General features: G+C 38.1%; 1 protein-coding gene across 4 annotated transcripts in view; it reads left to right on the top strand.

The window, feature by feature from the left end:
• The window catches only part of SLC17A5 (solute carrier family 17 member 5), a 48,257-nt gene that overhangs the window by 5,108 nt on the left and 27,066 nt on the right, over positions 1-16,083 (top strand). For 3 of the 4 annotated variants that reach the window (XM_045867089.3, XM_045867088.3, XM_045867087.3), the window contains exons 2-6: positions 2,284-2,480; positions 4,231-4,464; positions 8,308-8,395; positions 11,087-11,173; positions 13,171-13,289. In XM_045867089.3, the coding sequence (XP_045723045.1) occupies positions 2,284-2,480; positions 4,231-4,464; positions 8,308-8,395; positions 11,087-11,173; positions 13,171-13,289 (725 nt within the window). The remainder of the gene's footprint in view (positions 1-2,283; positions 2,481-4,230; positions 4,465-8,307; positions 8,396-11,086; positions 11,174-13,170; positions 13,290-16,083) is intronic. The other variant, XM_045867090.3, reaches the window with a different exon arrangement.

The raw sequence follows: 16,083 nt of genomic DNA, 5'->3' as shown, positions 1-16,083 counted from the left end.
CTGGTTTGAGCCCCCAGGCTCCTCCTTGCTCAGTGCTTCTCCCTCTCCTTCTGCCTCTCCCCTGCTCATGCTCTCTCTCTTTGTGTATCTGTCTCAAATGAATAAATAAAATCTTTAAAAAAAAAAAAAAGGATCTGCCCATTTCCCGGGAAAACAATAGTCCCATAAATGATCTTACAGAGTCTACATCTTCTACTACCATTCACATTCCTCCCCCTTTGTAATCTCCACACGGCAACCAGAGAAGCTCTTGAAACCATAAATGACCTACTGTCATTCCTCTGCTGCAAGAGATAATGAACTCTGTCAATAGTACCTTGGCAAAGCACACAGTACATGTATCTGGAGTTTTCTTGTTCCAAGTTACTCCAAGTAACACACTTTGGTTGTCCAAATTTGGCAAGATTATGAGTCCACCATCCAGACTTATGTGTATTGCTCTCCCACACAGAGCGATGATAAAGAAAACACGCCTCACACTATCCCAAAGTCTCTTAACCAGGCAGCAGCCCATATGGTTGGAGCAGAAAGCAAATGTATCTAGATTCAGTTAACAGACAGCACATATGGAGCCTCAGAAATACAGTTCTCACAGGTCAAGATCTCACTATGGCAGTGGTGCCATAATTCTAATAGCTGTACTCCTCCAAAAGGAGTCGAGAATGCCACATGACAAGCTCTCTGGTAAGTGATGTAAATCCTGCACAGAGGAAAAATTGATTGCAGTTGTTAAGTGTGTGAGGGCTTCTCGAAAAGTGAGGTGGATCATAATATGTTAATATATCCCTAAGTAGAGCTGTGCCATATTCACTAATGCTTCAGTCTGAATCAGTACTAAGACCTTTGTACTCTGAAAAACGTACTGTTGCTTGAGGTTGGGTCAATGAAAGCACCAGGATTCCTGAGCAGGGGAAACACACGCACATAGAGAGAGTTAGTAGGTCATTACCAAATAAAAGCATACCTATATTCATGCATATGTATTTAACTTTAGATTGTCATTACCAAGTAAAATAGACATTCGTGTCTTTCGACAGCTATTTATTAAACACTCAGTGTTTGCCAAATTTACAGGTGTAAAACCCTGGATTGGCCACTCTCTCTCTCTGTCACTAAGGGACCAATCAACCTTAACTTCCTAAATTCCTGTCCCCTCTCCGATTCTGCAACTCAGCAAAAGAAGAAAAAGACCAAATAATGTGCATACGCCTGTAATTAAAGTGAAAAATAGATCAAAATGCCTCCTCTTACATGATCTTTCATTGGTTCCTCCAACCAATTCCGCCTTCCCTTTTTTTTAATCCTTGTGTTACATTCACTTGCTTACTTTTTTTAAATGTGGGCCCTTTAAGCCTGTTCAACTGAGCAACTGTCACAGATGCTGCAACTGTCATAGATTCTGCAAGTTTGCTTCTGGATTCTTAAATACATTTAGTTTAGGTGGGCCTTAAGTATTAATCATGGCTTTTGATTCAAACCCAGCCTCCGAGGATACTTTTCAAGGTAAGAAATTTATCAAGAGGGGTTTCATACGCTAGCCTTGGCAGGAAACTTTTCGTGCCGTGCTACACTTACAGTGAGATGGCTACTAATCCAGAGTCCACAGTTTCGGTGCTTTGCTGTAGTCAGTACTCTAGTACTGATTGGCCATATTTTAGATAGTTTTTCAGAAATAATGTGCCATTAAACCCCTTAACTGTTTTTCTTGAATCTTTGTCAACTGACAGGGATTAGGGATTCAGTTTTGACTCTGTAATGGAGATTTTTCTTTTTTTTAGAGAGAGAGAGCAAGAACGCATGTGCACACAAGGGGGGGGGGGAGGGAGGGAGGTGGCCAGGGGAGGGGGAGGGGCAGAGAAAGGGGAAGAGAGAATCTCAGGCGGGCTCTGCGCCCAGTGCAGAGTCAACGTGGGGCTCAGTCTCACAATCCTGAGATCGTGACCTGAGCCAAAATCAAGAGTCAGATGCTTAACCGACTGAACCACCCAGGCGCCCCTGTAATGAAGATTTTTCTGAGCAAAGTTGATAAAGCTATTGCCTTCATGTTTTAAGAAACTGTCTTACAGTTCAGGCTCTCACGTGTTAAATGTTTATCAAAACTACAGCTACCGAAGACAAATTCTCTTTGATAAATGTTTTTAGATATGCTTAATCTGAAAATATTCTCAGAAAACTATTCATGATTCATTAATTTGTGTACTTCTAAAAAGTAACCTTTTCAGTAATTTAGACAATATCATCTAAGTCATTCTACTGAAACCTGTCTTCCAATATCTGTTTCAGCTCCAGCGTGCTGCTCTGCTCGCTACAACTTAGCAGTTTTGGCTTTTTTTGGTTTCTTCGTTCTCTATGCATTACGTGTGAATCTGAGTGTTGCGTTAGTGGATATGGTAGATTCAAATACAACTTCAGCAGATAACAGAACTTCTAAGGAGTGTGCAGAGCATTCTGCTCCCATAAAAGTTCTTCACAATCAAACGGTAAGTGCTACTTTTGGTAAGTGCTACTTTTTAAACAATCTTAATCCTTAAATACATCCAAGTAAAAATATTGAAAGGTCTTTCTTCATCCTACAGAAACCACAAACACTTTATGCATGGAGGCTCTGAATGTTTTTCTTTTGTGCTTTTTTCAGGAACTGGTTGAACAGTAAGGTAACTACAGCTACTGCTTCTTGGTGTAATACACTTTGATCTGTTTGAAAAGTAGTTTCTCAGTTTCCTCTATAAACATACCAACCATCCTTGAAGATAATTTGGAAAAACCTGTTTAGCATACCAGGAAATTTTATTGTTTTTGATGTTGCTGAATAGTTTTTATGGGACTATTCTGCAATAGCTATTTAAAAGGTTATGGTTGCAAGAGAGCTTAGGTCATCTGCAGGCTGAAGAATCAGGTCAATTTCTTAGGACGTTATTTTCCAAAGTTTATACATGCCTAACATAAGCTGCTTGAGTCACTTTGCCTGCTTCATGTTATAGTGGAATTGATAAGTATGTGTTCATCATTTGTTCATAATTGAGTTTTACATACATTAAATATTTTGTTTTGCTTATGACATGGGGAGATAGAGAAGGAGAAAAGGCTGGTGTCCTTTTTATGGTATATCTTCATCCATTTTCAGCGCTCACAAAGGAGCCAGATCACACTTGGGTTAGTCTCCTCTGCCGTTTATACACAAGAGCATCCAAGCTCAGAAGAGGGTTTCTGCCCAAACAACCAAACATACAAAATAATGACGTACCAAAATAGTTTTTTATTTGACTTTAATAACGTTGCTGAATACATATTTGAGTACACATCACCCACTTTCCCTACTTCAACCTGTGACTTATAACTGCTGGACGGTTCATGAGGTCCAAGAATTCTACAGATAAGCCACAAATTGGTACTTCAAATAAGGATAATTAGAGGGGTGCTTTGTATCTTTCCTTTTGGCAAATGCTTTTGTTGATCTAGCTAGTTATCTTCATCTGCCTTATATCAGCAGTAAAAAGAAATCCTGAGATGGTTCTTGACACATTGGCTCAGTGATACAACTATGTGAATTAAAGATGTCAGATATTCAGATGAGTCACTAAATCTTCATTATGACCTTACTATGTACTGCTACTAATTAAAAGACATCTCCTACTCACATGGAGTCTATGGCTTGGTTTAAATGCTTGCTCTTTTGTCTTGTTTAATATGCTTGTGCAAGTACTTGTTCTGAATCGGGGAGATATTAATGATCTATATTTGTGCATACTAATAACCAACATTAAGTGAGCACTTAAGTGTGTGTCAGGCCTTTTTCATTTAATCTTCCCAGACCGCAAATCCAGTAAGTAATAGAGCGAGGCTTGACCCCAGCCATGGCTCCAAAGCCTAGTTCAGCCACTACAATATTCTGTTTGGTAGAATTTCTGGATTAAGTCTGTGCCTCTTTTTTGAGCTTTCTTAGTTATGATCGTTACAAAGCCTCTACAACTCATCCTATAGTCTAGTTTCATAAAATAACAGGCCTTCTTGAAATTTATGGCTTTCAATTATTTTCCATTCACTTCTAGAAATTGCATGCCTATGCTGTGGTGACTCACCTACCTGATAGAACGTTTGCAAGTTCTTCCGTCTGAAACAGTGGTTCAAAATTACATTTATATGTACTAACCTGCCAATTAGACAAGGGAGCTATTTAGTCAAGGTCTTAAAATGTTGTTGTTATTGTTGTTTTCCTCCTACTCTTTATAGGGTAAAAGGTACCAGTGGGATGCAGAAACTCAAGGATGGATTCTCGGTTCCTTTTTTTATGGCTACATCATCACCCAGATTCCTGGAGGATATATTGCGAGCAAAGTGGGGGGGAAACTGCTGCTAGGATTTGGGATCCTTGGCACTGCTGTCTTCACCCTGTTCACTCCCATTGCTGCAGATTTTGGAGTTGCAGCCCTCATTGTACTCAGGGCACTAGAAGGACTGGGAGAGGTAATTTTTTTTCTCTCGTTTATTTTTCCTCTTACCCTGTATCACTTTCTTGTCTTCTTAAAGATATCATTCTTTGGTATGAATATAAACCAAAAATTGACATCGGAAGATAATAGGGCTTTATTTTTTAATTAGAAAGATAATTGGGGCGCCTGGGTGGCTCAGTCAGTTAAGCATCTGCCTTCAGCTCAGGTCATGATCTCAAGGTCCTGGGATGGAGTCCCGCATAGGGCTCCCTGCTTGGCTGGGAGTCTGCTTCTCCCCCTGCCTCTCCCCCTTGCCCCAACTCGTGCTCTCTCTCTCTCAAATAAATAAATAATATTCTTTTAAAAAAAAAGAAAAGAAAAGAAAAATGATTAACTAGAAAATAACCTGAGTAGATTGCATATCAGTGAGGTCAATGAGCTCTCGAATGGGAGCATGCAGAAAATGGAAGATTTGCTAAAAGATCAGAGAAAACATTTTCCAGGGGACACTTCACAGCCCCTCCTCCTACTCACTCCTACTTCAGGAGATAAGAAAATAAACCACTGTTAAAACGGTTAAGATGGACAGACCATCCTTACCTTTGGAACTTGGCCACAGTTTATCTCTGCCTTATCATTGATTGCCCAGATCTAAAACACATTTTACACAATGGATTGTCAGGTTGCCTTGTTTTACTTTAGATGTGTTGTTATTCATAGAGCTTCCTCTCTGTTCTTTTTTCTGGTTCCCTAGCTTAGAGACAAATAATTTATCATTTTATATAACTATCTTTCTTTACTTTTGTGATTCTTCTGACCTTTCTGCTGCTTTGGGAATTGTTATCAATTTTTATCTTTTTTTCCTCCCTCCTAAGATTTTTATCACTCGAAAATTTTAATTCCTTATCTTTCTTTTCCTTCCCACTTCTCTTTTGCATTTCATAATATGATTCCATTTATTTATTTATTTATTTATTTATTTATTATTTTAGAGAGGGAAAAAAGGAGAGACAGAGGGAGGGAGAGAGAGAGAGAGAATCTTAAGCAGGCTCCATGCCCAGCACAGAGCCCAACACGGGGCTTGATCCCATGACCCTGAGATCATGACCTGAGCCGGAATCAGGAGTTGGACGTTCAACCGACTGTGCCACCCAGGTGCTCCCAGTACCTCTATCTTTAAATAGTGATCTCTTTTTGTTTCTGACTTTGAGCTTCTACCTTTGAAACTGAGACATAGGTTAATTTTGCTCTTAACATTCCTGTAACCCAAGCGAATTGTTGTCCTCCGGGTTTGGTTTATAGCATTAAGCTTATGTTAGGTAGCAATGTATCATGCTGTGTTGGAAAAACACTGACTGGAGTCATAAGATCAGAGTTTGAGTAATAACTCCCCTGTATCTAATGGTGAAACCTTACATAAATCTCTAGACCTCAGTTCCTTAATTTTTAAAATTGGGACTAAAATACCTGCCCCATCCTCAGTCACAGCTCAGATGTGATAATGATTGCTAGAATACTTTGGAAATTGCCAAGTACTACTTTTTTTTTAAGCTTTGATCACTCATCCGAGCATTCTTATTTTGTTCTTATCAAATAGAGATGTACTAAATAAACTCTTTTGACTACAAAATAAAAATTACTCCCTTATTACCAGGTTCCTCTTCTGACATAAGTAAAATATACTTAATTGTAGTATATTTTCTCTGATCCAGATATTGAATCTCCTTGCTGAATGTATTCCCATATATTAGCTTCCTGTTTGTTTATGCCACTAATACAGCATTATAGTATATTATCTTACTACTGCTATCTCAAGTAACTATGTTACTTCTGAATAGAAGTTAAGTTGTGTTTATTCTTCTTTTATCTTTCTCTGTTCCTCCAGTATGTATCACATGTACATTGCCTCATCCATAAACTTAGGTCAGCATCTTTCATCTCTAGCATCTGATTCACCATAAATATATCTACATGATCCCTAGGGTTTTATAATAAATTTTTTCACAACATAACCTCTGTGCATATTTCCCAACACCTTAATCTTTATTCTGTAATGATTCATCCTGTGGATGCCCCATGATACAGATTCTTATCAACTTGCAATGCTGCCTAAATAATTTTTTTAAGATTTTATTTATTTAGGGGCGCCTGGGTAGCTCAGTTGGTTGAGCATCTGCCTTCGGCTCAGGTCATGATCCTGGGGTCCTGGGATTGAGCCCTGCATCAGGCTCTCTGCTCATTGGGGAGTCTGCTTCTCCCTCTCCCTCTGCCTCTATGCTCTCCCTCGCTCTCTCAAAAATAAATAAATAAAATCTTTAAAAAAAATTTTTATATATTTGGGAGAGTGAGAGAGAGCTCAGCAGGGGAGCAGAGGGAGAGAGAAAATCTCAAGTAGACTTCCCACCGAGTGTGGAGCCCAATGCAGGGCTCCATCTCACAACCCTGAGATCATTACCTGAGCCAAAATCAAGAGTTGGACCATGAACCAACTGAGCCACCCAGTTGCCCCTGCCTAAATCATTTTTGCCCTCCACTGGTATTTCTTTATTTCTTTCTTCTTCTTCTTCTTTTTTTTAAAGGAATCAGCAGAAAATACAAAGTGTCAAAGCATTTATTCTTGTCTCCATTAATAATAGCACTAGCTACCCTTTAGCTTTACAACAATCATGTGAGATAGGGAGTATTATCTTTGCTTTACAGATAAAAAAACTGAAGTTCAAGGAGGTTAACTAATCTTTGTTAGGCTGCACAGTTAGTGAGTAGCCAAACACAGCTGTGAGTCCACTGCTTTGAATCTACCAAAATCTATTCCCTCCCACCTCTTCTCTGGCATCTCCTCCTCTCCCAAGTCTCTGTGACCCTCCTGCCTCCACAGCTCTGTTGACTCTTCCTATCAGTAATTGACATTTACTAAGCTAGCTATCACCAAGAAAAGAAAAGAAAAAAAAAGACTATAAACACTCTAATTGAATTCATCAGGTTTTTGAAGGACAATTTTTCTTATTAAGGTCAATTTGAATTTTATTCCAGTATCCCAAAGTATTAGCTCAGCATTTTTTAAAGTTATATATTGGTAGTAATATTCCCATTTCATTCAGGCTATTAATAAAGTGAATGAGTAAAATTGACCTTGAGAGAGATTCCTTTATGTCATCATGCAGTGTATTCTTTTAGATTTATTGTAAATCCTTACCTTGTAGTCCTCAAACCAGCTGACAGAACCCACAAATCTTTGTTCAGATTTTGGAAGTACTTCACTATAAGGTACTTTTACTCAGCACTGTGCAAACATCTCACCTCATGGAACCCAATTCTAGTTTGGTTCTTATCCAGAAATTTCTCTTACAGGGACACCTGGGTGGCTCAGTCGGTTAAGCATCTGCCTTCAGCTCAGGTCATGATCCCAGGGTCCTGGGATCAAATCCCGCATTGGGCTCCTTGCTCAGCGGGGAGCCTGCTTCTCCCTCTGCCCCTTCCCCTGCTTGTGGGCTTGCTGTCTCTCTCTCTCTCTGACAAATAAATAAGCAAAATCTTAAAAAAAACAAAAACAAAAAAACCACCAAACTCTAAAAAAAACTTTTAAAAAACTTAAAAAAAAAATTTCTCTTACAACAAAAGACTCAACTGAATTAAAACATTAACAAAACTACCTTGGGGCGCCCTTGTGACTCAGTTGTTAAGCGTCTGCCCTTGGCTCAGGTCATGATCCCAGGGTCCTGGGGGCTCCCTGTTCCGCGGAAAGCCTGCTTCTCCTTCTCCCATTGCCCCCGCTTGTGTTCCCTCTCTAGCTGTGTCTCTCTCTGTCAAATAAATAAATAAAATCTTAAAAAAAAAACTACCTTATATTTCAGCAGAAATATCTTTTTCCCCTCCTCAGGGTGTTACATTTCCAGCTATGCATGCCATGTGGTCTTCTTGGGCTCCCCCTCTTGAAAGAAGCAAGCTTCTTAGCATTTCATATGCAGGTGAGACAACTATTCTTGTAAAAATTTTGCTACAATTTGTTATGTATATATCAGCCTCAGATTAAAAAAAAAAAAAAGACTTCACACCAGAATGATGTCAGATGCCTCCTTTGGGTGAAAATCAAGTTTTGGAGGTATAATTTTATTATTAAATTTTCTCTTCAGGGCGCCTGGGTGGCTCAGTTGGTTAAGCGACTGCCTTCGGCTCGGGTCATGATCCTGGAGTCCCGGGATCGAGTCCCACATCGGGCTCCCTGCTCGGCAGGGAGTCTGCTTCTCCCTCTGACCCTCCTCCCTCTCATGCTCTCTGTCTCTCATTGTCTCTCTCGCAAATAAATAAAAATCTTAAAAAAAAAAAAAAAAATTTTCTCTTCAGCTCAACAACATATAGCAATGTGGCTTAGTTGACTCATGTCATTTTCTCCACTGCCATCATTTATTTCTTTTTTTTTAAAGATTTTTTATTTATTTATTTATTTATTTATTAGAGAGAGAGAGAGAGCATGAGAGGGGGGAGGGTCAGAGGGAGAAGCAGACTCCCCGCCGAGCAGGGAGCCCAATGTGGGACTCGATCCCAGGACTCCAGGATCATGACCTGAGCCGAAGGCAGTCGCTTAACCAACTGAGCCACCCAGGCGCCCCGCCATCATTTATTTCAAAACATGTTGCTTGTTCAGATGTTCATATAAAGAATGCTATGGTTTGTTTCTTTTTAAGGTCCAATAGCTGAAAAATTGAACACTTTTGTCCTTAAATTGTGATTTCTAATCTGATTGTCTAATGAGCATATCATTAGACAATCATCTCTTCATACATCTTTTTTCTATGCATTTATTTGCCATCATTTTAATCAATAGGTGAGATAGCATGAGCTTTATATGTGAATTATAGTTTTACCAGATCACACACCGAATGAATACTTTTGGACCTGACTGCTGTTAAATACAGTGGTTGAGAAAGACCTCTCTGTGGTCACCTAAGCTAAAATCTACAGGATAAAAATGAACCAGTCATGCAAAGAGCAGAAGAAGGAGCATTCCAGCCAACCAGAACAGCATGTACAAGGGCTCTCAGGCAGGAAATAACATAAGAGTTCAAAGAAATGAAAAACCAGTGTGGGTGGCTAGAACTTAATGAATAAAGGGGAGAATGGCGTAAGATGAGGTTGGAGAAATAGACAAGAACCAGATTATATCAGGCCTTAGAGCCACAGGAAGAAATGTATTTGTTATTTTTTTTTTCCAAAATACAATGAGGAGACATCAGAGGTGTTTAATCAAGAGAGAGACACGATCCAATTTACATTTTAAGAAGATGCTTCTTACAGCTATGTAAAGGTCAACATGAGAAATCCGATATAAGTTCATGAGCAGGTACTAGCTATGGTTCCCCTTTACCTATTGAGTGAAGCCTAAGCTAGAACTGGGGTCAAGATTCTTTACAGTCTTCACCACTTCATTTCAGCTAGCCTAATCCCTAGCACATAGTGCCTGAAGTGGAGTAGATATTCAGTTACTATCCAACCTATTTTTCCAGCCTTTATCTTCTGTTCCTTTCCTTCACCCAGGCAAAGTTCCCAAACCCACTCTCTGCTTCCCAACTTCATTTCTTTACTTGTCCTATTACATCTACCTCTATGGGACAAAAATCTTACCCATCTTTCAAAGTCTATTGCTGCTTCTTATATCTTTTCCTGACCTCTGGGAGTCAGAGGTCATCTGTCCCATATTTGAACTTCCACATTGCTCTGTGACACTTAACACTTTCTAACACGTAATAATTATTTATTTTTACCTCCTCTAAAACTTGACACCAGAAGCAATATCTGATTATTTTAACTGCCACTCGACCTACTAAGTTGTCTTCTATTTGGTGATTAAAATGAATTTCATTATGGGGCACCTGAGTGGCTCAGTCAGTTAAGCGTCTGCCTTCGGCTCAGGTCATGATCTTGGGGTCCTGGGATCGAGTCCCGCATCGGGCTCCCTGCTCTGTGGGGAGCCTGCTTCTCCCTCTCCCTCTACTGCTCTCTCGCTCAAATAAATAAATAAAATCTTTTTAAAAAATGAATTACATTATTTATTTATCTGAAACAATCATTTGTAATATATTTTGGGCAAATTAGATTACTAAAAGCTTCATTCTTATCTCATCAATTGTACTGCAGTACGTTATGTTTATCAGCCTTAGATCTTTGAACCTTTCCCCAAACACCTGAATTTCTTTTTTTTTTTTTTTAAGATTTTATTTATTTATTTGAGAGAGAGAATGAGATAGAGCACGAGACGGGGGAGGGTCAGAGGGAGAAGCAGACTCCCCGCTGAGCAGGGAGCCCAATGCGGGACTCGATCCCGGGACTCCAGGATCATGACCTGAGCCGAAGGCAGTCGCTTAACCAACTGAGCCACCCAGGCGCCCCAACACCTGAATTTCTAACACATTTCTACTAATGTGGCATTTACTAGCTCATATTATAATGGGTCCTATACTGATTGATGCATTCTAATTCATCAATAGCTACATAGTTGTAACCAGTGTAATTACAAATTAATGTGTATGTTTTACATATTGTGGGTTTTCTAGCAAATGATTCCTTGAGAGAATCTGTTACCCATCTTCCTTAAGCAGTAGACCTATCCCCTCTTTGTTCATCTCTCTAGAAAGTTTACAAAGTCTTTATTGTTGTTCTAGGAGCACAGCTTGGGACAGTAATTTCTCTTCCTCTTTCTGGAATAATTTGTTTCTATATGGATTGGACTTATGTTTTCTACCTTTTTGGTAAGTTTTCTCAAAAATTTAACTTAAATCATAATGTAACAAATCCAAAATGTAATAGTAGTATAATACTTGGTTAAAAATATATATTCCTAATAACTGAAGTTGCCAACTCCTAAACCACAAAGTTCTAAAATACTTACTGATAATCTGTCTCTTAACTTTATATAGTTAAAATGATCTAGTTGAGTTATGATATGATGTTAATTTTGGAATATTTCTCAATAGAAACTGCTGTTGAATCCAAGACTTTAATGCCATACTCACTATCAAAAATTACAGTGTGGGTTATTATAAAAATTTATATTTTGAGAAGATTTTTTCTCAAGCAAAGTAGGATGCCCTCACTTGGTAACTTTAATCTTTTTCTCTTTTTATTCAGTCCCAGGACCTTTCATTTCTCAATCTCATTAGCAGGATGATACATGCTTTTATTTTTTTTATTTTTTTATTAACATATAATGTATTATTTGTTTCAGGGGTACAGGTCTGTGATTCATCAGTCTTACACAATTCACAGCACTCACCATAGCACATACCCTCCCCAATGTCCATCACCCAGCCACCCCATCCCTCCCATCCCGCTCCACTCCAACAACCCTCAGTTTGTTTCCTGAGATTAAGAGTCTCTTATGGTTTATCTCCCTCTCTGGTTTTGTCTTGTTTCATTTTTCCCTCCCTTCCCCTATGATCCTCTGTCTTGTTTCTCGAATTCCTCATATCAGTGAGATCATATGATATTTGTCTTTCTCTGATTGACTTATTTCACTTAGCATAATACCCTCTAGTTCCAACCACGTTGTTGCAAGTGGCAAGATTTCATTTTTTGATGGCTGCATAATATTCCAGTGTGTGTGTGTGTGTGTGTATACATCTTCTTTATCCATTCATCTGTTGATGGACATTTAGGCTCTTTCCATAGTTTGGCTATTGTGGACATTGCTGCTATAAAAATTGGGTTGCAGGTGCCCCTTCGGATCACTACATTTGTATCTTTGGGGTAAATACCCAGTAGTGCAATTGCTGGGTCATATGGTAGCTCTATTTTCAACTTTTTGAGGAACCTCCATACTGTTTTCCAGAGTGGCTGCACCAGCTTGCATTCCCACCAACAGTGTAGGAGGGTTCCCCTTTCTCCGAATCCTCACCAACATCTGTCGTCTACTTGTTAATTTTAGCCATTCTGACTGGTGTGAGGTGGTATCTCACTGAGGTTTTGATTTGGATTTCCCTGATGCCGAGTGATGTTGAGCACTTTTTCATGTGTCTGTTGGCCATTTGGATGTCTTCTTTGCAGAAATGTCTGTTCATGTCTTTTGCCCATTTCTTGATTGGATTAGTTGTTCTCTGGGTGTTGAGTTTGATAAGTTCTTTATAGATTTGGGGTACTAGCCCTTTATCTGATATGTCATTTGCAAATATCTTCTCCCATTTTGTCGGTTGTCTTTTGGTCTTGTTGACTGTTTCCTTTGCTGTGCAAAAGCTTTTTATCTTGATGAAGTCCCAATAGTTCATTTTTGCCCTTGCTTCCCTTGCCTTTGGCGATGTTTCTAGGAAGTTGCTGTGGCTGAAGTGGAAGAGGTTGCTGCTTGTGTTCTCCTCAAGGATTTTGATGGATTTGATACATGCTTTTAATAAATTAGATTGCCATGTAGACATTTCATGCAGAAAATACATCTGCAATCTAAACAAAAAACGAATCAATGAGTGAAAACAGATAATCTGTGGAAATAATAGATTGTGGAAATTTTTTTTTTAAATATTTGTCTGATAGACTCTGATAGGCAGAGTCATGTGGTTAAAGTTGTTTTATTCAAAACTGATAGGAAATAATGCAGATAGCAAGTATCCCGTTAGGAAATTATGAGTGGAACTTAAAATCAACACTAAGCTGAAACCAATTTTATGTTGATAATTAATAATTACATAACTTTTTCAAGACATGTAAAAGTTGTTGGTGGTGCATTCTAATTTTATTTAACTTATTTTCTTATTTTAAGGTATAGTTGGCATCATTTGGTTTATTTTATGGATCTTTTTAGTTAGTGAAACGCCAGAAACTCACAAGACAATCTCCCGCCATGAAAAAGAATATATTCTTTCATCATTAAAAAATCAGGTATGGGGGCGCCTGGGTGGCTCAGTCGTTAAGCGTCTGCCTTCGGCTCAGGTCGTGATCCCAGGGTCCTGGGATTGAGCCCCGCGTCAGGCTCCCTGCTCTGCAGGAAACCTGCTTCTCCCTCTCCCACTCCCCCTGCTTGTTTCCCTCTCTCGCTGTGTCTCTTTCTGTCAAATAAATAAATAAAATCTTAAAAAAAAAAAATCAGGTATGGACCTTGGCACATTTTTAAAACAACTTCAGGGGGCGCCTGGGTGATGGTTGAGTGTCTGCCTTTGGCTCAGGTCATGATCCCGGGGTCCTGGGATCGAGCCCCGCGTCAGGCTCCTGGCTCAGCGGGGAGCCTGCTTCTCCCTCTCCCTCTGCCTCTCCCTCTGCTCATGCTCTCTCTATGTCTGTGTCTCAAATGAATGAATAAATAAATAAATAAATAAATAAAAATTAAAAAAAATAAAACAGCTTCAGAACCTTTTTTCCTTCAGATTTGAGGTACCAATTTTTTAAAGAGATATTTCTATTATGCATGTTCTGGGCAAAGTAGAGTGCAGGCAAATGAAATAAATGAAGTATTGGTTTGTTTTATGTGAGAAATTCCAATTCTTTCAAGATTAAATTAATGGAAAAAGTTACTTTTATAAGTCACTTTAATTTTTATTTTTTTAAAGTAATCTCTACACCCAATGTGGGACTCAGACCCACAATCCTGAGATCAAGAGGTGCATGCTCTACCAACTGAGCCAGCCAGGTGCCCCTATAAGTTGCTCTAAACCTTCTAGAGTAATGGTTATCAGTAAGTCTTAAATTTGTCTTCTTAATTAATAGAAAATAAAATGTTAGTTGTTAGAAAACTAGTATTTTTATCTGCATTTTATTTATTTATTTTTCTCTTTTCTTTTTTCCCCTCCCCGAACCCCTTATCTGTATTTTAAATGAGTGTGATTTAATAAGGAAGACAGCACATTGTTATGATATATAATATGACATACACCTACCTATTTGCTCCTCTAGAGTAGATCCTTGGAAAAAAATTTATGTTATTAAAGCTAGATTTAGCATGCCAGAAATAAAAGTCTGTCATAATTTAATACAGTAAATCTTCCAAGTCATGGAAACAAAATATTTGTCTTTTGGAGGGAATAAAAGAAGAACATGAAAAGTCAGGAAAAATTAAAATATATACAGTCTTGTTTAGCATTTTAATGCCTTCATAATTACTTTATTAGTTTAAGAACAAAATATTTTATATAAAACTTTTCTTACCCATTAAGTTCTTATTGATATTTTCAGTTTTTATATATAGTATAACAAGGCAGCAATTAAATACTCATTCACCTTTCTTTTTAAGTTTTTAAATTTTGCTGCTCTATAAGCTGCTGAACTTTAAGAAATATGGCGCCTCTTGGTCTTAAGGTTGGCAAAAACTCAGAAGAAATCACAATATAATAAATAAAGTTACTTTGAGATCTTGGTGTCCTCTGAGATGTTAATCAAATGAGTCCCCTATTTTTTTCCCTAAGGAACAGATAAAAATAATTTAATGCATTGTGAGATCTTGCCAAATAAACCTTGATTCGTCTTGTCACATTTCCTCAGCATTGATGGTCAACAGCTTACTTATTTCAATACTTCATTTTTATCATTATTTTTATGGACTTATGAAACCTTTTAGTTTATTTAGATTTTTTTTAAAAGCTTTTTTTCTCTACCTTGATATGTGTCTAAAGCTGTCCTTTATCCAAACTTAAGGTTAATTTGTTTTTCCATATGCTTCAGAAAACAAAATATTCAGAAGCAAGAGGAGTTAGGAGGATTACGTTTCATAGAATTCCAAACCACATTCTTAAACCAGATGATGCTGTGGTTAAAGATGTCATAAAATAAAGGTGCCTGGCTGGCTCAGTTGGTAGAGCATGTGACTCTTGATCTCAGGGTTTTAAGTTTGAGCCCCATGTTGGGCAGAGAATTTACTTTAAAAAAAAGAAAAGAAATGTTATAAAATTACATGAAGCTCCACCTTTAAATCTTGCATCTAAGAAATGTGCAGTATCCGCTGTACTTCATTCATTCTTCAACCATTTTTTGAGAATTACCATGTCCTAGGTTCTTTGTCAGGTACTGAGGACTTAAAAATTAATACGAGAAAGAAAATGAACAAGACAGGGTTCCTGTGGTACCTGTGATCTCCAGAGGGAGACAGACATGGGTGTACATAATTTCAATATGATATATGCTACTATATAAAAATAAATGTTCCCTCTCCTTCTCTTCCCCCAAATCCCCTACATCTTTGATACAGAGTGGAGAACACAAGAGTATATCTACCGCGTCAGATAAAAAGTCCCTAGGAAAAGAAAGCCACAAGAAGGTTAATAATAGTTCTTCCCCTCTTTGAAATAACCGTGAACCTTGGAAGCAGAAACATAGATTGCTCTGTTAGCTTTTGAGAAAGAAACCGTAACGCCTCAGTGTATAGGAAATGTAATAATCTGATGCTCCAGGCTAGTGGATTCAGGCTTCTTAATCATGCATCAATAAAAAGGTGGGGACTAACACTCTGAATATATGTATATTTGTTCATGGCTATCTACATGTACTCCTGTACTTATATGTATTATAAAACATGTCTAAAAATAGATTTTTTTAAGAGTAAATAAAATGAAATAAACAGTATGTACATGAATTTGAAATTTTAATAGGAAAAACCTTTTTATCACTTAAAAATTAGTAATAATAATGTTTAATGGGAGCGGAGTTGAATATGTTGTATTTGATAAGCCTACCATGACTCTGCTTG

Source organism: Mirounga angustirostris, unplaced genomic scaffold (assembly GCF_029215605.1).
Source record: "Mirounga angustirostris isolate CCGP_5_RB_7025 unplaced genomic scaffold, mMirAng1.0.hap1 SCAF_8, whole genome shotgun sequence".
NCBI classification, from domain to species: domain Eukaryota; kingdom Metazoa; phylum Chordata; class Mammalia; order Carnivora; family Phocidae; genus Mirounga; species Mirounga angustirostris.
Note: the sequence above shows the minus strand (reverse complement) of the source record. Positions and strands in the feature narration are given on the sequence as shown.